The 20442-nt window shown below is 40.3% G+C and overlaps 2 protein-coding genes and 1 long non-coding RNA gene across 10 annotated transcripts in view; 2 read left to right on the forward strand and 1 right to left on the reverse strand.

Moving 5' to 3' along the window:
- LOC116670027 (uncharacterized) overlaps positions 1 to 9908 on the forward strand; it is a 19772-nt gene extending 9864 nt beyond the window's left edge. Inside the window, exon 3 of the long non-coding RNA XR_004326931.1 lies at positions 8548 to 9908. This is a non-coding gene — a long non-coding RNA (uncharacterized LOC116670027). The remainder of the gene's footprint in view (positions 1 to 8547) is intronic.
- On the forward strand, positions 930 to 9908 carry LOC116670015 (glycogenin-1). Of its 2 annotated transcripts, none has more exons than XM_032500237.1 (7): positions 930 to 1097; positions 3885 to 4023; positions 4123 to 4297; positions 4555 to 4717; positions 5270 to 5396; positions 6060 to 6297; positions 7960 to 9908. In XM_032500237.1, exons 1-7 carry the CDS (start codon positions 956 to 958, stop codon positions 8125 to 8127), a joined length of 1152 nt encoding a protein of 383 aa, XP_032356128.1. In that variant the 5' UTR covers positions 930 to 955; the 3' UTR covers positions 8128 to 9908. The 2 variants fall into 2 exon arrangements, with proteins under 2 accessions (XP_032356128.1, XP_032356130.1); XM_032500239.1 differs by having other exon boundaries at positions 3888 to 4023.
- Positions 9909 to 10183: 275 nt separating this feature from the next.
- Positions 10184 to 20442, reverse strand: part of hltf (helicase-like transcription factor) — a 33559-nt gene continuing 23300 nt past the window's right edge. For 6 of the 7 annotated variants that reach the window (XM_032500222.1, XM_032500223.1, XM_032500221.1 and 3 more), the window contains 20 exons: positions 19925 to 19996; positions 19595 to 19786; positions 19200 to 19274; positions 19066 to 19108; positions 18911 to 18977; positions 18664 to 18731; positions 18482 to 18529; positions 18137 to 18250; positions 17931 to 18022; positions 17371 to 17514; positions 16982 to 17114; positions 16414 to 16549; positions 15545 to 15724; positions 15187 to 15302; positions 14213 to 14394; positions 13935 to 14057; positions 13289 to 13401; positions 12681 to 12861; positions 11977 to 12057; positions 10184 to 10807 (listed from right to left, as the gene is read on the reverse strand). In XM_032500222.1, the coding sequence (XP_032356113.1) occupies positions 10664 to 10807; positions 11977 to 12057; positions 12681 to 12861; positions 13289 to 13401; positions 13935 to 14057; positions 14213 to 14394; positions 15187 to 15302; positions 15545 to 15724; positions 16414 to 16549; positions 16982 to 17114; positions 17371 to 17514; positions 17931 to 18022; positions 18137 to 18250; positions 18482 to 18529; positions 18664 to 18731; positions 18911 to 18977; positions 19066 to 19108; positions 19200 to 19274; positions 19595 to 19786; positions 19925 to 19996 (2304 nt within the window). In that variant the 3' untranslated portion in view covers positions 10184 to 10663. The remainder of the gene's footprint in view (positions 10808 to 11976; positions 12058 to 12680; positions 12862 to 13288; positions 13402 to 13934; positions 14058 to 14212; positions 14395 to 15186; positions 15303 to 15544; positions 15725 to 16413; positions 16550 to 16981; positions 17115 to 17370; positions 17515 to 17930; positions 18023 to 18136; positions 18251 to 18481; positions 18530 to 18663; positions 18732 to 18910; positions 18978 to 19065; positions 19109 to 19199; positions 19275 to 19594; positions 19787 to 19924; positions 19997 to 20442) is intronic. The other variant, XM_032500224.1, reaches the window with a different exon arrangement.

Below are 20442 nucleotides of genomic sequence, written 5' to 3' on the forward strand. Positions count from 1 at the left end.
GACACTTGATTGTGCTGTATCTACCATGGAGAAATAGCATTTTGCTGTGTTTTTTAATTAGTACTTAAAGTAGATTGACAAAATATGTTTGTCACTTTGTCTTTTATCTTTTCTTAATGATATTTAATGTAATACTAGCTGGCTACACCCCCCCGTCTGGCTGCATGTAGTTGAGCCTGTGATGCTTCATTCAGCTGTAATGTGAGGTCATAACCACTAGGAGGCAGTGCTACCTCAATCTGATAAAGCAAAGGATCTTCCTGTTCCTCTTGGAAAAGTACAGCAGTGTGGTAAAGATCATCCTGCTGCTATGTTGCTGCATGTTGTCATACACCTCTTAAACCAAAGCAGACAAGACACACATTATATTAACTGTAATTTCTAACTTGAATTGAAGTTATTTCAGATCGTAATCAGACGTAGGCTAACTCATTTGTAATCCTAACAAGTTAATCTTCTGATATAAATTGATAGTTTGGGTTAAAACAGGGAAACATTAACTACCTTATATTCAGAAGAAATCGTCAGATCCTTGAAAAATAAGCAGTTACGAGTAACAGATCTTTTTACTCCACTACATTATTCTGACAGCTATAATTAGATTACTGATAGAAAATGAATTAACAAATAAATGATGATGCAATTTTTCTACATTGCCAAGACAGCAGTATATAAAGAGGTTGGAATGTAACACATTGATGCATCATAATTATAATATAGTATATTATTCTGTGGCGTTCTGCATAATGAGTAGGCCTGCTTTTACTTTTGGTACTTCAAGTATATTTTGATATGGATGTACTTTTGATCATTTAAAATGCATTGTAGTTGTAACAGAGTATTTCTACACTGTGGTATTGCGGCTGCAGCCGTTCACTGTTGGCTGTATGTGGATTCAGAATTATTTCTACAGACTATTTCCACGCAGGGGGGCGTGTCAGCTGTCATTGGTCACATGACCCGGAAAATGTGGGGCTTAATTCCCGTGTTGGACTGCTCCCAGCTGCTGAGCCTCTGCCCTTCGCAGTGCAAACCCTCCATCTGCCCCATCAGGACCCCCTGGCCCCGGGTGGACGCTCCTCATCACACCATGTCAGGTAAGACACACCGGGGCTCCGCCGAGTCTAGCAGCCGCCACACTGACATCGGAACACGGACCGGACCTGACCGGACCGGGGGGGGATGCGCGACCTGCCCTCTTCTCCTCAAATATCGAGAATTTTATTAAACTCCGGCTGCAACACGCACTGCTACCCACATATACTGACATTAATTTCATCTTTATTTACGCCATAAATGCTGCGGCCATTTGAAGGGTTGAGACGTGTTGATTTGATGAGTTGCTGCAGCGGTTCGGACCAAAAGTAAAGCTATCAAAAAAATCAGAAAGAGCACTTCCGGTTACAATTTTCAAAGTAAACCCGTTTTGAATGCAACCGGGATTGAGTGATGAAATGCAAAGAGAGATCTGTTGAGAAAGAAAATAGGCGACCTCTGCGTTATTACATAATCTTAAGGCCCCTCTTGTAGAGGAGCCCTGAAATAAAATCAACATGTAAGAACTCTACAAGATATAGAAAAACTATTAGGCTACCTGTATTTAATTTTAATTTTATAATGCATTTCCATGGTGCCTATTTCTGAATAAGTGCATGCCTAATCAAATTACAAACTAGAGCAAAAACGATTACTCCATTAATGTAGGTGTACTATGTCAAAAAAATTCATCTGAAACTAATTTTAATTTAATTTTAATGTAGCAGTAAAGTTAATCTTTTAAGCAAAAATGCCTTAGACTTTTGGTCGGACGGGCATCTTTCAAAATCTTATAGATGATTAATCAAGAACACACAATAAATTGATAATGAAAAAACAGTATTTTGAACATGTAGATAGAACTTTGTTCCATAGCTCATGTACGCTATTATTTTCTAAAGAAGACGCGTATAACTTCCTGGGTTAATGTGTGGTCTTTGATTAACTTGACGTAGATGTGCGGATGTGCGGACGTGCGCCACAGTGTGTGGCCTCTAAGTTTTTTTTCTTCTTCTTCCTAATACTATAAAAGGCCCGAAGTGTCGCACCTTTTATAATGTACTAATATTAAAGGTCCCTGGATAAAAAATAAAATCCTCTATATAGTAATAAAGGATTGATAACAGTAAGTATATAGACAGTGGTCTATTCTGCATTTTGGCAGGCATCATTTTAAAACGAAATTACATACAGGTAGCAATGTTTATGTCCTCATACATGCAATCTATATGCATTATGTAATATATATATATATATGTGTGTGTGTGTGTGTGTGTGTGTACTCCATTAAGTTTTAAAATGGGTGCACTCACGCCAGATTACATTTATTGCTAACATTTTGAACAAAAAAGTGTTAGACTATTCATAAACTTCTGTCTTTATGATTTTGGAAATGTGTCAGACCCAGAGGTGTGTGGGTCATATCCGCCACAGGTAACTCTGTGGAAACACAACACATGCTTCTTGTATATAGCCTCTGGCTCTTTTGATACTCAGTTTATAATTCCTTGAAACAGACCCTAGCAACCATACAGCGCTGCCTCTCCGATCAGGTTTCCCAGAAACCCCGAACAACACGCATTCAGCTTGATACAATGTGCTGGCTCTGGGCCCACTTCCACTCAAGCAGAAGCTCAGTGTGCCCCCTGCCGTTGTTAATGTATGCAAAGGGGACTCATCGGATACTGAACTTCACACAATAGGCCTGCAAAAGAATTGGACATACTTGTGCTGGTGCAGTGGGGTACCATAGACATGACATGATTGTTCAAGTTATGGAGGAAAAAGCAGAGAAGGGTGCATTAATTGAATAATATTTACTGTCAAATCAAGAGACAAAGGCACCGATGATTGGTGGTGGAAAGTAGACACTTGTAGCTTACTTTTACTATCCGAAAAAGTTTACTCACTTAAATAACAAGTGTAAATATAAATGCTCAATAAAAGCTGCAACCACCAGATGTATCTAATGTGGACATTGTCCTTTGGAGGTAATAAAAACAAAGAAACATTGAATAACTGGTGTTGATTTGTTTATCTTATCGGAGCAACGTGTGAGTAGTGAGGTTTGACTGCATCCCATTGTCCTGGGAGATGTGTACATGATTTGTTCTGATGCTTTTATGAACTATTCACATTCTACATACATTTTGGTGTATTGCCATCTGTGCTCTCAGCTTCTCTGCACTGTCAATGCAGCCAGGGAATGACTGTAACCGCACTGTAGCAGCACTTTCTATCTATGTATTGTACATACGCACCGATGGCTTGTTTAATGGAACAGTTTCTGAATACGGGCTCTGTGGATTGATCCTTTGGTTACTTTAACATTATTTTTTTTATAGCATCTGGACCTGCTTTATAATAAAACAAGACATGGAAATCTCACTTTTTACAATATGGGACCTTTGAGTGTTATTAGCAGATATTCACATCAAATAATCGTTCATTGGGAAACAGCCCTGGTTGTTCTCATAAAGATGATGTACAATAAAACATATTTTAAACTAATGAGTTTAATTTATAATGTTGTGCACACAGTCACCGTTGATTAACTGCACAGTAAAAGGAGCAGCTTCTCTACGGCTAATTTTGAGCTGTAGCCGCCAGCTGACAAAATAAAATAAATTCCATTACATCTATAATGAAAGCAGGCCTAATCCAAAGGCATTAAGACATTCAAACAAGCAAACACAAACAAGCAAGTACAGATGATAAGAGACATTGAAAGGCAGATAAATAGAAGTCGGACTGACAAAAGAGTAAGGAAGTAAGTAATGACACCAACGTTTTAACCAGCTGGTAAAATGGCTGATGATTGTGCATGTGTGTTTGGGTGTTTCTCCAAGCAGACCAAGCTTTTGTGACGTTGGCCACCAACGACAGCTACGCCAAGGGAGCGATGGTTCTCGGCCAGTCGTTACGAAACCACAACACAACCAAGAAACTGGTCGCACTCTTGGGACCTCATGTTGCAGAACCTTGCAGGTAACACACATCACTGATATTGGTTGAATAATGGTCAAATGTCAATATCTAACACACACACACACACACACTGATACAATCATGCTGTCTGTGTTGTAGAGATGCACTTCGCTCCATTTTTGATGAGGTGCGCGTGGTGGACGTCATGGACTCAGGTGATGCGGCTCATCTGTCCCTGATGAAGCGTCCCGATCTGGGGGTAACATTCACCAAACTGCACTGCTGGACTCTCACACACTACAGCAAGTGTGTGTTCATGGATGCAGACACATTGGTGAGACAAAAACCTGACCACAGCACAGAATGTACACAAGTGGCAACAAAGAATCACCTTAGAGTTAAAAAAACAAAAGTAGTGTACACAAAAGTGTAAGTGTTTTTACTCTTAGAACACACTGTCCTTTAATCAGAACATTAAACAGTCTATGTTTCATGCATAGACTCTTCCAGAGCAAATTACTATACGGAATGTGGAAATATTGATAAATGAAACTCAATGTATTTATTTGACATTTATTTGAACATATTCAGGTGCTGTCAAATATAGATGAACTCTTTGAACGAGAGGAACTGTCTGCAGCGCCGGATCCTGGCTGGCCGGACTGTTTCAACTCGGGGGTGTTTGTCTTCAGGCCGTCCAATGAGACGCACGAGAAGCTGCTCACGTTCTGCAGTGAAAACGGCAGCTTCGATGGTGAGACCTGAGTGTTTTTTTTTTGTCACCTTCTTAAAGGCTCAGTAGAACACAATCTGAAGTCCCGATGTCCTAATCTAACCTCTGGTCTAACCTTACCCTCACACTGCCAGCTCGCCCCTGCTGTCCGTCTGTCTGTGGGTGTGTATTTCACATCATGCTGTCGTTTACTGTGTGCTGCATCCGCTCACAGCGTTGTCAACACTCAGGTTCTATTTATACCTGTCAGAAAGGACAGTCTGTGCTGTATGTGTGTGTGGTGTTGACCATTCACGTATGTATCATAGAGTGTCTGAATGGATTTCCACAGCCAGAAAGGAGGTCAGATACAATAAATGTTATGTAAATAAAAGAACATTCACATTTTTCTTATGTCTTTGAACTCCTCTACCATTCGCTAAGAGCAAAAATGCAGAATCATTCTAACAAGACTATTACTATTTGTTTATGTCAACATGCCAAACCAGAGCTCCTAGCCATCTCACATATTGCTCTACTTTATGAAATTATGTCTATCATTCTGAGTGTATTTGTGTGTGTCTGTTGTTGCAGGTGGAGATCAGGGAGTTCTCAACAGTTTCTTTAACACCTGGGCAACAGCAGATATTTCCAAGCACCTTCCCTTCATCTACAACCTCAGCAGTATCGCCATCTACTCCTACCTGCCGGCTTTTAAAAAGTTAGTACGCACGCACGCACGCACACACGCAGTGCATCCAGTGTTTCTGTAGCCGATTTATTGCTTTGATTCTGTAGCTTTCCTTATAAAACGTCAGGGTGCTTGTGTGTTATGAGGCATAAAGCTCATCCAAGGTCACTTCAAATGGTGTGTGTGTGTGTGTGTGTGTGTGTGTGTGTGTGTGTGTGTGTGTGTGTGTGTGGTGTGTGTGTGTGTGTGTGTGTGTGTGTGTGTGTGTGTGTGTGTGTGTGTGTGTGTGTGTGTGTGTGTGTGTGTGTGTGTGTGTGTGTGTGTGTGTGTGTGTGTGTGTGTGTGTGTGTGTGTGTGTGTGTGTGTGTGTGTGTGTGTGTGTGTGTGTGTGTGTGTGTGTGTGTGTGTGTGTGTTGAATTACAAGAAGCTGCAGAAATTTAGAGCAGGGGACAACACACATTCTGACACAACCTGCCTCAAAACAGAAGAGCTTCTGTTGCTACACCTGTATACTTTCCGTTCCGTTTATATCTGTACTGTGTGTGTCCTTCTGTCGAGGAGTTAGCTTCAGTAAGTGTTAAAGATGTACATTGCAAACAGTGGCAGCAACTCATTTCACAAATCTCAGCCTCTCTTTCTCTTCCACTCTTTCCTGACGTCTAACGCTCACTTTGCTTGCTGTGTTTTCACAGGTACGGCCATGATGCCAAGGTGGTGCACTTCCTGGGTAAGGTGAAGCCATGGAGCTACTCCTACGACGCTCAGAGAGACGAGGTGAAAGATCACGCCATGTCCCCTGACCAGTGCCATCTGCACCCCGACTACCTCCTCATGTGGTGGCAGCTCTATGCCAAATCTGTGCTGCCTTTACTGCAGCAGGCCTACGGGGACACTCCATTCAACAGCGGCTTCACAGAGCCAATTGAGGATGTACGTCAGCTTATGACGTGTGTGTGTGTGGTGTGTGTGTGTGTGTGTGTGTGTGTGGTGTGTGTGTGGTGGGGGGGGGGGGGGTCTGGTTGGGTGGGGGGGGGTCTGTGTATGTGTGTGGGTCTGTGTCGGTCTGTGTGTGTGTGTGAAAGATGAGTGTCCGGTTCTAGGTGTCATTGTGGTGGCTATGCATGTGTTGAAACATAAACCAGGATGGCTGTGATTGTGTCTTTAGCCTGTTGCATAATCGTCATGTCCTGACTGTGTCGAAACCTGTAATTACTAGGTGAATTCTTCTTTCTCTCGTACGTTCTCAAAATGGGTCAATCTATTTATTAATTTAGAATTTACCAAGTGGTGAAAGTGCCATGTATTGAATCTTTTTTTCCCACTTTATCTTAAACACCAAAACAGTGGTCTGGTTAGAAGACGTCAAGAAAAAGGTAGTTTTGCATTCCTCAGCACCAAAAGTTTTTCCAGTGGGTATTTCCAGTGATCGTAGTGGTGCCATGACTGCATGAAGAGCTTGCTGATATTGATGAAGCATGCAGGGTGGCTCCAACAGCTGTTCAGTTCTTCAGTAACTAGCAGGAAGTTGCTGCCTGTTGCAACAGAGTTATTCAGAAAAGGAAATCTGCCAAAACCTTATGGTAGCTTTGCCTAGTTCCTTGAAACTGTGCCATCTTGTGTCAAGTTTGTACAGTCATAAAATGTTGAATCATCTGAATCTTGCAATGTAGGGATGTTTAAAATGGTTCAGAGTGGTCACATAGTGGCCAAGAGTGGCAATCGCGGGATAGTGGCACAAGAAAATCTTTCCCCAAATTCTTTAGTCAGTTGCTTTAAAGGCATCATTATTTAGTGATCTGACCGGGGGGAAAAAAAGTGAACTTACTCTGTAAGACAGCAATATCCATCGTTTGCTAAGATTAGCCACCATGTGCTGCTGGTCATATCAGACCAGGAAAAAACAATAGCGGTTAAAAACAATCCCCGAGTGTTAGAGAAAGGTCTCGTTAATTATTCTTTCGAAATGTACATAGTCAAGGTTTAAAGTCCTCCTCCACTCAAAAATGTTGAGTTTGACACCAGAATACTATTGTCACATTTATCTGTTTCTCTGCGTTCACCTTAAATCAGACTTTAACAAGTGTACGTAGTTTGGAAGCCAATCATAGTCCAATGTGTAACTTACAGAAGTGTGATGTGGAAGCTTAAGGTCTCCAGTGCACCTGGGAATGGACTTTTCAGTTAAGTATGAGACATTTTGTGTCCAGTAGTTAAATCTTCAATACATTTCTCAAACCACAATATGTGATTGTTGTTAAATTCTCCTTCATTTTGCATGTTCTGTTAATGTGCTCTTATGTTTCAATTGGTTTGGACTTATTGAGCGTGTTATCCACTGTAGGAAACCAAACTTAGTTCATGTTAGCATAAACAACTTTTGTCATCTGTGAAACTCAACTCTTATCTGCTGCAAGTGTGTTGCAATGCAGGTCTAGTTTGCACTTTGGGTCTCCTGACGAAACCCTTGCATGAACTGATTGTGGGAAGTAAATAGTGTCCAGCCGAGTATGGCTGAATGTGGGGAAACCAGGCCTTATATAGTATTGCTCCAGGACCGTTTCATGATTCATTCATTCTTTCTCTGTCATGCAGGGTAAGATTCACGAGGATGTTAAAGAGCACCCGGCACCCTTCGCTCCTCCTCCCCAGAAGGTTTCATCACAGGAGAGGAAGCAGCGCTGGGAAGCGGGCCAGATCGACTACATGGGTGACGACTCCTTTGCCAACATTGAGCGAAAGCTCAACTCCTTTTTAAAGTAGCGCGCAGGCGAGGCAGCGTGACAGACAGAGAGAGCCCCAATCAAAGCTCTGTGTGGGTGGTGATTTTAATCACTGCTCAGCCAATCACAGGGGCTTGATTAGCAGGTGACTGGATGCATCTGTGCAACGTTTAGCCTCACTCTCTGCATCCTGTCAGTGTGTGTGAACGACAGGGAGTAGAAGTTTGACACAATTCCCATGATCTTTTACCGTTCATTTTGTGACCTCAAAGGGAAAGTTTGACACTTCAGGAAATACCCTTATTCGCTTTCTTGCTGAGTTAGACAAGAAGATTGATAGCACTCACTACATGTTTGTAGCCGTGATAATAAAAGCTACCACAAACAGCTGGTTAATGCTTAGTATAAAGACAGCACTGTGTACAACAGAGACTCCATGATTTGGTCCCATAACATAAAGTTTTTGTATTGCTACCGGACTATTTCTTGGCCAAAACCAGTAATTTCCTCAAGTCTCAGTTAGTTCAACTGCTTAGAGATACTTTGGCACATAACCTCCCATAAAACTACAAATTATTCTTCTTTTTGTACGGATTGAACAAATGAGATGCATGTTAATTAGCGAGCTTTAGAAGTACTGGTAGGTGGTTTCGGTTGTTCGGACAGAGCCAGGCTAGTTGTTGTCTTTATGCTAGGCGTTGGCTTCACTGTACCGACATGAGTGGTATAATCTTCTCATTTAATTCTCTGGAAGAAAGTGAATAAGCCTACTTCCCAAAATGTCGGGTTATTCCTTTAAGTGTTCTTGTGCACCTGATGGAGATGGAATAATAGTCCTGAGTCTTCTTAACCTGTGGAAACTTCCAGCAACAGAAACTGAAAAAGTGACCATGGGCAGATCCCATGGTTAAAGGGAAATCAATAAGTTTAAAAGTTGTTTCTGGAATTTACCACAACTCCTTTCCTGCAATAAGTCTCTCTCTCTCTATTTAAACCACTTAGAAGCAGATATGCAGCAACTGGCTCACTTCACTCTTCCTGATCTCCTTTCCAGCCAGTTATAATTATCTCGCTTTAATCAGACAGTGTTGACCTCACTAAAATACATACATGCATATAAAGTTCCTTATATGTGCCTCTGACACTCACCAGCAACGTGTGACCGACTGTGATCAAGTTTGTAATGTCTGGTTGTTGTTTTAGAGAAAAAACGGTCTGTTTGCATGGCACAGAGTGAAAAAATGGCTGAGTAATGTACTTCCTCCCGCATTCTAAAGGGACGTTAATAGTCAGTTTTTTATGTATTTGTGTGAGATTAAAGAATAGTGCGCTCCCCAGACATCTGTCATCTGCATGTTATGTCCCTGCCATGCCCGCATCCGTGTATCTTTGTGCCATGACCCGTTTCATCACTTCCTGTCTGCAGTGTAACCAGCTGCCTTATTACTGTTAACTGTTTACAAAACCTCACTTACTGGAACTGCTGCTAGTAGCACAACCAATTTAACTCGGATGAGTCCCTCCTTTGCTGTTACCAATACTTCCTTTACTTCACTCCAGCTGTGTGAACTATAGCTCCTGACAATAATAATACTCTCCTCACTCAACACTCCCCCAAAAAGAAGCTGGCAAGGTCGAGAGAAAAGTCCATATGTGATTTTTATCCAATTTTGTCAACCTGCTAAATCCCAAATATGCATGAGCGTGGAAGTGGAACATTATTATAGTAAGTGCCGACCTGTCCTGTTCCCCAGCTGTTAACTGTACATCCCTGTTGAAGCGCTAATAAAGAACTGGTGAAAGAAATCACCCTTTATCCAACCCTTCTGTCATCAGTTTCATTTTCTTTATACTCTCTTATATATTTATATTGATTAGATATCGGGCAGAACTGAATTGTTTGGTCAATGAGATGTCACAAAATAATGATAAATTGCCAATAGAAGTTCTGATGCCCGAGGTGACATCTTTAAATGTCTTGGTTTGTCCGACTAGTGAAACAAAAGTAAAAAGCATAAAATCCTCACATTTCAGAAGCACTTATTGTAACCATTTAAATTATTAAAATTGACCCAGATTCAATAAGATACACACTATTGTGTGTTAAACAAATAGTTTCCCTTTAATTTCATGTTCCAAAAGATGCTGTCTGATTAAATACAGTAACTACAAAGGTACAATATCAGTAGGCTGCATTTATTCAATCCAGAAATGGCAAGTAAGACAACAACATACAGAACATCTGAATTGTCAATATGCAAATTTAACAGCTGTTAAATTTGCATATTGACAAATCAAGATGCTACAAGTGTGTATTTCTTCTTCACTTTTGTCCCAGAGTAACAAGTCGTACAGTAGATCAAGACAAACAGCTCCTACACATCACATAAACAAAAATGAAAGCTTCCCAAGTGATGAATGAATCAGTACAAAACGTTAACATAGCAGTTAACCAACCTATACACAAACAATTTTTACTTTTCAATATAATGAAACAATCTGCAGCCCTTCAGATGTGAACTTTCTGAACCAACAAAATAGTCCACTGTTTGTGTTGTTCCCAAGTGATTAAACATCTACAGCTCCATCAGAGCTTTGATGTCATCAATGCGAGATGTTTTCCTTTCTGCGTTTGCGGAGCCAAAAGCCTTCTCCACCAGATCCTGCTTCTGCCTTTGGATCTTCACCATGTTCTCCTCCACTGAATCTTTGACAATGAACTGCAGCAACATACAAAATCAAAATATAGATACAATTATTATAGTCAGTGATCTTTCTCATGCACCTTTCTCTAGTATGAAACTATGGCCAATCCAAAAAGCGTTTAGTTTAAGAATATAATATATTGTACATACCGTAATCTATCATTTTAGAAAAAAATAAAAAAAAATAAAAATGGATTAGGATTTGTTTTGCAAAGATTGTTTGTTGATTGATTCTTTTCCCAATATTTTTTTACTAATTCACCTAAATATATTCTGCAGCAACTAAATCATATCCGTTTCCAGCAAAACAGACCAAAAGTAGAAAATACAGAAAATTGTGGAGAATGAAAATAGTTATAATGTGAAATGGTTATCCTGTGAACATGTATGGCCTATATAGAAAGGAGAAAAAGCTTTTGAGGTGAGGCAATTTTAGAACACAGGAATGTCAGCTTAGCAGAGTAAGACTGAGAGATAAGATAAGAAACTTGAGTGGGGGTTGCGACTCTGACAGGGAGTAAAAGCAGATTGTTCACCTATCCAATTTTGGTAAACATGCTTGAGTTTTAAACTTGCCAACACCCAGCCACAGCACGACCAATGGTGAAGCAGACAACTATAAGTCTACACCCACATTATGTAAAACAACTATAGGTCTACACCCATTCATACAACGTCAATAAAAAGACAGAGCAAGGGGAAAGTTTTTGGGAAAAGACTGCTGAAAGTTTCAGTACTCTAAAAAGCAAGTAAAAGCAAAGTCTGTATCCGTGAGTATTTTTGACTTGAGGTTGTGGACCTAACAAAATACATGTCATGTGCTTCTTTACAAATGAAATAAATGTCAGACTGACTGACAGGTGATGTGCATTCTTCTTAGAAAACAAATTTAGTTTTTAGAAATGCATCATGATATATCGTCTCTAGAAGTGTATTATTCAACTTTTGTTGAAAATCGCAAGACTATTGCAATACTTCTAGAATCACAACAAATGAAAATTGCATGAAAGCATCGAATCGAGACAAAAGCATATGATGCCAGCCCTAAAACACACACTGTTTTTAAGTCTTCACAGCATAAAATGGACTTGTTAAAGAACAAGTGATGCCTTGCCACAGAGAAGACAAGCACTAAGCTTTCACTGCAAACCCTGATAAAACAGTACAAACATCCAGTTTCTAACCTTTGTGACGATGACTTTCCTTGTCTGTCCCAGACGGTGACAGCGGTCAATACACTGCTCCTCAGTAGCAGGATTCCACGCCTGAAATACAGTAAATTGCAAGTGAACATGCAGCTCAAAATTATTTAGTTTTTTTCCCCAATAAAAGTATATGAATTTTAAAGATGTGGCAGAGATGGTCTTTATTTAAGATGAGGTGGCCCACTTCTACTGTAAAACACTGCTGAAAATCTTAATATGTAACGAAATCAGATAATATTTAATTAAACTTTTTTATTTTTTATTTAACCTTTATTTAACTAGGTTAGTCTCACAGAGATATAAAATCTCTTTTTCAAGAGAGACCTGGCCAAGATAGCGGAACAAATTAAATACATGTAACTAAAATGTTAAATCACAAAACAAACACAAAAGAGGCAAAGACACTTTGTCAATATTTACTGTCACTATTTACTGTCAGACTATCCTGACATGGCAAAAATGCCATTGTAAAAACAATTATACAAACAGGAAAAAAAAAAATCAAAGTGCCAATAAACCTGCAGTGACAACGTACTTTATTCATAGCCGGACAATTAATCAGCTAACAAACTTTTGTGTGTGGCATCATGCGAAATCCCTTCAGTGTGCACAACCTCATATGTAAAATAAGATGTGGTTATGTGTGTATATGTGTCTGGTTCCATGCCAAAATCAATACTTACAGGGTCCATGAGGAAAACATGAGAGGCGGCTGTCAAGTTTAGCCCCACCCCTCCAGCTTTGAGTGACAGAAGCATTATGGCAGGGCTGCCGGCTGCAGAGCTCTGAAACTCCTGGATGACCTGAGTCCTCTTCTTTTGGCTCATAGTGCCGTCCAAACGCACAAAACTGAAACCATGCTCTCTGGTGGAGAGGCCGGAGGGCAATCATGTCAACAGACAAGTCACAAAATAACGGAACATTTAATTAAGTTAATCTAGAAATTCTCTACTCGCTCTGCTGGTACACTGCTAACAAATCACATTTTCTTTCACTTCTACTACTATCTACATTGACAGGCATAATCATCTAGATCTGAACAAAAGGAGAGGTGGAACAGAAATGAATCATTTCCCCAAAGAGACACAAACAGCTTGTTTCCAATTTCTGATAAATACTATAATGGAGAAACCAATCTTTTCACAAAAAGGTAAACCACTCACTAAACTTCCAACATAGCTGTTGCAATAATGAAATGAGGCACAGATGTTTGAGTAGACTTCGGAGAGCTCTTTGCAGCTTTAAAACCCACTTAGACCTCCAGAACTTCTACTGTGAATGTGTGTATTACCTGAGTGGAGTCTCCAGTATGGAGAGAAAGCGTGTAAACTGAGAGACGACCAAATACTTAATGCTGCTGTCCTCACATCGCAGCCTGAGCAGGTTTCCCATCAATGCCTGCACCTGCAGAGACAAAAACAGAACTCTGCTCTCACATGGTTGCAGGCAAGGCCATTTTTCATCACTGTCACACTGCTGAAGAAGATGTATTAAGTGACTTCTGGTTAAGAATTAGGTCATTACAGCCAATATATCTCATTATTAAGGCATTTTGATGCCAAGTATGGAATGATGGAATTCAAGGCAATTCTGGATTTGAGGTTTTTTCCAATCACGGAGAACCTTTATCAGAAATGTTTGATCATTCTTGCTGATGTTGATCTTCTTACTGCACAATATAGACCAACAAACAAAAGAAAAATAATGAAATAGTCACTAATTGAACATAACACTTAATAAATATGTCAAACAGTAATTTGTCACAAACACAGAACATTAAAGGTTTGAATGTAAGAGAAGAGTAAAATGATTTGTAGGCAACTCAACAAGTTGCCAGAACATCTTGTTAAAGTCCAACTCAAGCAGATGTCATTGTTCAATTTTAAAACAATTTTGATCCCATGGGTAATAATATAGCCTCGGTATGTACAGTGTACCTTTGAGCTTGTCCTCCACTTATCAGAGTTTGTACTTTTCTCTTCCTCCATTTCCTCCTGTGGAAACTCCACCAGTTCATTGGCCTTGATCTCACTTCGACAGAGAGGACAGCGTGCTGCTTCCTATGCACATACATTGAGCATAGAGAACAGATGGATCAGTTCATGTTTTAAAGCTAATTAACTGATTATATCGTACTAAAACTTGTTGTTTTGGTTAACAGTCAAATCACAATGTATTTTAAAGCCCTGCTGTCTGCTGAGGGCAGGACATGTACCTGCTCAGTGTTGATAACCTGGGCGATGCAGGGCCGGCAGTAAACATGGGCACAGTGTGTAATGACAGGCAGATGCACCGACTCCAAACACACAGAGCACTCCTCATCAGAGCCGCTGGCTAACACCAACCGTAGCTTGTCTATCAGACGCTCCCGCAGCTCTCCGGGTGTAGCTGCAGCACCTCCAGGCAAAAGATTTTATACATTAGGAAATAAATCAGAACATTAAATTGAGATCAGGACTGCACTGTAGATATAATTGAACGACACTAATTTTTTTTTTTTATAATGACATGAAGAGGAGTGTTCTAGGATTACACACATATTACACATGTTGGGTTGGGTTTACTTATTATTCTTTAAGATTATTTTTTCGGGCATTTTAGGCCTTTATTAGACAGGACAGCTGAAAAATAGAAAGGGGGAAAAAGAGGGAGAATGACATGGAGCAAAGGGCCTCAGGTCACTGCGGCAAGGAGTAAGCCTCTGTATAGTACATGGGGTGTATGTTCAACAAGGTGAACTACCCAGGCGCCCCAGAGTTCATATTACATATTAACCTCACAGTCTATATGCTCCTAAAACAGGGTTGGTATGTAAATGTAAACTTTCCCCCCATGTTACCATTTTAAAAAGGAATTGAATAATTACAAAGAAAGAGAGAGAGAGAGAGAAAGAGAGAGAGAGAGAGAGAGATCTAAAGGGGGCATGAAGAGAAAGTGCCCTCAATTTTCTCGCCCTATACGGGAGTGGACCTAGGTATGAGAGTGTATTGTACAACCAACTAAAAATAGGTTTAGTTCTATATATATATATATATATATATATATATATATATATATATATATATATATATATATATATATATATATATACATACACACACACATATCTCAAGTGACCCCAGGGCTCAAAAACTATGCTCTACTTTAGTCAGTGCTTACATTAGCCTCATATCTCTGTCCAGGTCTTACCCAGGTCTGAGGATGTTTTTGCCAGTAGATCAGGGTGGCAGCAGTGCTGTCGAAGCCTCATCAGGATGGCCAACACGTCGGCATAATTCCTCAACACTGTCCCTTCAGCTACGTACCTACACACCCAGTAAAGACAACTTCAACAAAATAGACCAATATGCAACAGCTGACAGTATACACCTGTAACATCTCCTGTAACAAGCATTTATCAACAGCTGTATGTTCTGTCAAGATAACGTTTCTTTATTTGTTGCTGCTCAGTTTTATCATGTTGTTTATTTATTTATTTAAATAAAATTGTATTTATTTATTTAATTTATTTATGTAAACATACATGCATATGTACACTGACACATACTTGCTGATGGTGTTTTTTCCCTCATTACGTGCCAGCTCGTACTCCTCTCTCTCTGTCTGGCTCAGCTCGACCTGCTCCACACATACTGCCTTCTCAGGCAGAGACACCAGGGGGCGCCCGTTCACCTCACTGCTCTTTGTTCGCCGCAGGGTGATGCACTTCACCAGGGTCTGAAGGTTCCTGTACAGCATTAATTGCAAGAGTTTCTTGATTATCAATAGTATAATATGACAAATGCTTGCATAGTAGTCACAATTACAACGTTTTATCCAACACTCACTCAACACTGGGGACTCAACCTAGTATTTTAGTTACCATGTAAGAAAACTATGAATGGTGACATACACCCACTGCAATTGTGTGTTCTGTCTAAATTGATAAAGTGACCTAATGATGTCAAGTCAATGCAGCCAGCACAGTCATTGTAGATTAGTAATGGCAGCAACAAGCGAGAAGTAGATTAATCATCGTTTCCAACAGCTGTGATTAACTTCTTCAGAGAGCAAGTCAAGTCAAAATTTATTTTAATAGCCCAAATTAAAAATTTATCTAAAAGGGCAAAATCTACAACATTTTACACCCTTTCAAATCTTTGGACCCTTGATTCCAACATGAAAAAACTCCTTTCCTAGTCTTTAAGAATGGAAAAAGGGAGACATCTCAGAAAGAGCAACAGAGGAGAGAACCCTCTTCAAGGATGGAGAGACAAGCAATAGACATTATACGGAGTAGACAAAATCTAGGGAAAAGTGTAAACATATAAGAATATTTATAGAATATGGCTTTAGTGACTATATCACAGTAGACAGCGCCCTCTGGAGTCGTATGACTACATTGCATCAGTGTGACAAAGTATCTGTAGCACTCACTGCAGGCCGGCCCTGTCTCCTCCAGTAACAGGTCTCTGGATCACTCTGTTCCACCACTCTCTCACATCAAAGGGCTTCAGACGCAGGAAGGCCAGCAGCATCCACAGGTCCTTCACACTGTTCTGGATAGGAGTACCTGGAGGGATGAACAAAAACACACAAACATTTGACAACTGCCTTAATAATAAAACTGTGTGTACTTTAATATGTCCTTCAAACATTCAGTGAAATGAGGATTTGTGGTGGCCACTTTAAATATGTAAGTGCTATTGGGATATTATCTCAATATATAGATATCCACAACATTTAATAAAGAATTCAAAATCACATGGTAAAAAATGTTCAACTAATTATCTCAAAGGTTTTGTGTTTTATTACAACAATCTAATCATCAAACAAATAAAGTACATACAATCTGTTTCTTTTAGACATGACAATTTTGAACCATGGAGACTATACGCAGACCCATTGAACAGTAATAAATTATCACCCAGCCCAAGTATGACTACCTATCTGTGTGTATGCGTGCGCGTGTGTGCGTGCGTGCGTGTTAAGGTGCAGGTAATACCTGACAAAATCCAGCGCCGCTGAGCTTTTAGGCCGAGAACAGCCTTACTCATCTGTGCATTTGGGTTTCTTACAACATGTCCTTCGTCCAGCACAACCCTCAGCCAATTGATGCTGTGGAGGGGACTCTTATTCTGAAAGGAAAACAAAAACATTATATTTGTTATTAAAAGAGAAGAAAAGACAAGTTATTTCTCAAGTCAAGTGAATATTGACATGAATTAAGTCCAGGTTCAGAAAAGACATCCATTAGCCGCCATTTAGAGGACTTTGCATATCAAAATAAGTTAATGTAACCTGCCCCACCGTATCAGGTGTGTCTCCCATGTTTTCTTTTCAGTGTCAACACCTTGGCTCACCTTACAGCTACAGAAATACATATACACTCACCCCAGAGTCAGCAGAGAGGACGTTGTAGGTGGTGATCACCACATCCTGAGAGGACAGAAAGGCCTTGCTCCTGTTACGCTCTGAGCCGTAATACAGATACACGTTTAGCTTCACGTTTGAACGCACATGCTGCTCCAACTGGTGCTGTACACACACACACACACACACACACACACACACACACACACACACACACACACACACACACACACACACACACACACACACACACACACACACACACACACACACACACACACACACACACACACACACACACACACACACACACACACACACACACACACACACACACACACACACACACACACACACACACACTTCAGGGATGGAAAGCATTGAATGTGGCACTTCCGCCATCAAAAGTTTACAAAATTACCAACTGGTCATTTGTTGATCTTTCACTTGCATTTCAATGCAGTCCTACTCTGTTATAGTACGCAGTTTTTAAAGTAAACAAGCTTCACCTATACTTGTTACTAAGCAGGAAAGAAAGCGTCTCATTGTGTGTGTTTTACTGTATGAGGCTGTATTCCTACCAGCCAGTTGCTGATCACAGAAAGCGGGCAGATGATGAGGGTCGTTCTAGCTGATAATTCATCTGGACTTTCAATGACGGAGGATTCCACACCTGCACATACAAACTCCAATGTCACTACAATTTTTTCCTTTTTGCCCTACTAAATAAATACAATATGTGAAACACAAGACACCAGGTAAAAACATGTTGACTGTTGGAACTCACTCTGTGTGGGACCGGCCTTCTTGCCAGTTTTCTTCTTCTTCTTTAAGCCTGTATCTGCTGCTGAGCCACCAAGTGCTGCAGCAAAGTCCAGATCTTCCAGCATCACTGGGGCCTCTGCACAGGAAGCAGATTAATGACTTATTTCAGAGGGGACGGCAATTATAATGGTATACAAGCTAAATTACAACAGCATTGAAATATGCCACCACCACTACAAAATAAATCAATTCACTGGTGTTTAAAAACAGTTGTCAAACTATTTTACATATTGCTTTCAACATGCACATATTTTGACACCCACATATTATAGTGCACAAATACTAAGAGGCCTTCCTGGGCCTGTACCTTTACTGGGCTTTCGCTTGTTGGCTTTCTTCTTTCCTTTGCTCGTACCTGTAAGTGGAGAAATTAGGTAGAAATGTATGCAAGCCACAAAATCCATGGAAGGAGGCAAAACAAGCAAACAGCATGGACAGACATATACAAGTTAAAAGGTAATATATACAGAGATGACAATCAGTTCTTACTGTTATCTGACTTGTCCACTATCTCCACTACCTCTGTCGTATTAACACAGATCCCCTCCACCTGAGGACTGACAAAGGGATGAGCATTTCAGATATATAGATGGACAGAAAAATGTATAGAAATATGTCCAGATGTGGTAAATTGCATCGTTGACTTTACACATGATTAAAACTATGCTGCTGTAATAAAAAACACATCACTGACAATATAATCTGAGCATAACAAATTCAGCGTAATTACACTTACAGGTTTGAGCATTGAGGACCAGCTGCTGACTGGCTCACTTCTGCTTTATCACCTGCACTGCTGCCTTCTGAAACAAAGACCCCACATAATCTCACCTGTTGTGCTCTTTTTCTGAACATGAGCAAGAAAGCTGATATATGGACAACTGTGATTACCTTGTGGTTTAGTTTTGGCTTTGATAGGTGAAGAGTGCTCCTCCTGAACACACAGAAACAACCACTTAGCAATGGTCAAACACTAGTTGCAGAATGCACATTTTCTGAACACATCCACACACAGCTACACTTACACATTTCTCCACAGGCAGAGGCTTTCCATTGTGAAAGTTGGTGAGAATCAGAGCAAGGGTTGTCAGAGTTTTCCCCTGGAAAACACAAGCAGGGGGTTTAATGTTGATTCATGTCTGCTTAAAAAGCTGTAGCGTAAAGCCTCTTATTGGGTTAAATGTAGAAGAAAAAATAAGTTTTATCTTCCTTTCTTTTCTGGAGAAAAAGTGAATTTTGAGGTTAACATTTACTGCCTCATTTTCAACACACATACAAAAAAGTTTAAAGAAAATGTTCTTTATTGTATATGGTAACAGGCAACTGACCAAACATCTTATCATGAGTTAATGTATAAATAAACTTGCAATTCACCAATAAACATAATTTTAGACAGCAACAATATCACATCAAGTGTTACCAGTCCCATGTCATCTGCCAGTATTCCTCCACGAATTCTCTCTGGCATTTCTTTGGCGGAGAAACACGTGAGGCTGTTATAGTAGAGCTCGCCTCTCTTCTCCCAAAAGGGTGGCAGCGCAGATTTGTTCTCTCGAGCACACATCCAGGACAGTGCCTGCTTCTGGTGAGGCAGGAGAGGCGTACCCACAGCCTGCAGACAAAAGAGAGCTGCATGTTCACATAGGCTGCATTAGGACAGTGATAGAAAAACTATTATTACAAGTTATTTCAGGCTAAGGTGAAAAGCAGATACATAAAATGCAGACAGATAAACAGATCAAATACGCACCTCGGCTGCTTCTTTCTCTCCATCTTTACTCTCCATCAGACCATCAAAGAGGTTGTCAAATGCATTCTTCAGCTGAAAGAAAAAAGGAATTACAACTGCTGGCTTAAGCCTTAAGTCTATTTCACAATGTTTAAACATTTCTGCATCTATAGCCATTCCACGTTAACTGTTGTTCAAAGTATAAGACAGCGTTATGTGGTTCATTTAAATTTTAAGGACTTTTTTAGCACTTGATTAAAAAGAGGGTTTTTTCAAGGTATTCTAGTACTTGTATTTTTATCCCCTCAAAATTCCCAGTAACTAATACCCGATAACCTGCTTAAAATAAATATCCAAAAACACGTGAGCTTCCTAGACGGTGGCTCAGTGGTAGAGCGGTTGCCTGCCAATCGGAAGGTTGGTGGTTCGATCCCTGCCCCTGCAGCCGAAGTGTCCTTGGGCAAGACACTGAACCCCGAGTTGCCCCCGGGGCTGCGCATCGGAGTGTGAATGTGTATGAATGTTTATCTGATGAGCAG

Source organism: Etheostoma spectabile, chromosome 20 (genome assembly GCF_008692095.1).
Source record: "Etheostoma spectabile isolate EspeVRDwgs_2016 chromosome 20, UIUC_Espe_1.0, whole genome shotgun sequence".
Taxonomy (NCBI): Eukaryota; Metazoa; Chordata; class Actinopteri; order Perciformes; family Percidae; genus Etheostoma; species Etheostoma spectabile.

Bases quoted from the DNA above. Each gene is read 5' to 3' on its own strand.
- LOC116670015 (XM_032500237.1), top strand. From the start codon at position 956: ATGACCCGGAAAATGTGGGGCTTAATTCCCGTGTTGGACTGCTCCCAG. The intron at 1,098-3,884 runs GTAAGACACACC...TGTTTCTCCAAG, and splicing joins TCCTCATCACACCATGTCAG to CAGACCAAGCTTTTGTGACG. The intron at 6,298-7,959 runs GTACGTCAGCTT...TCTGTCATGCAG, and splicing joins TCACAGAGCCAATTGAGGAT to GGTAAGATTCACGAGGATGT.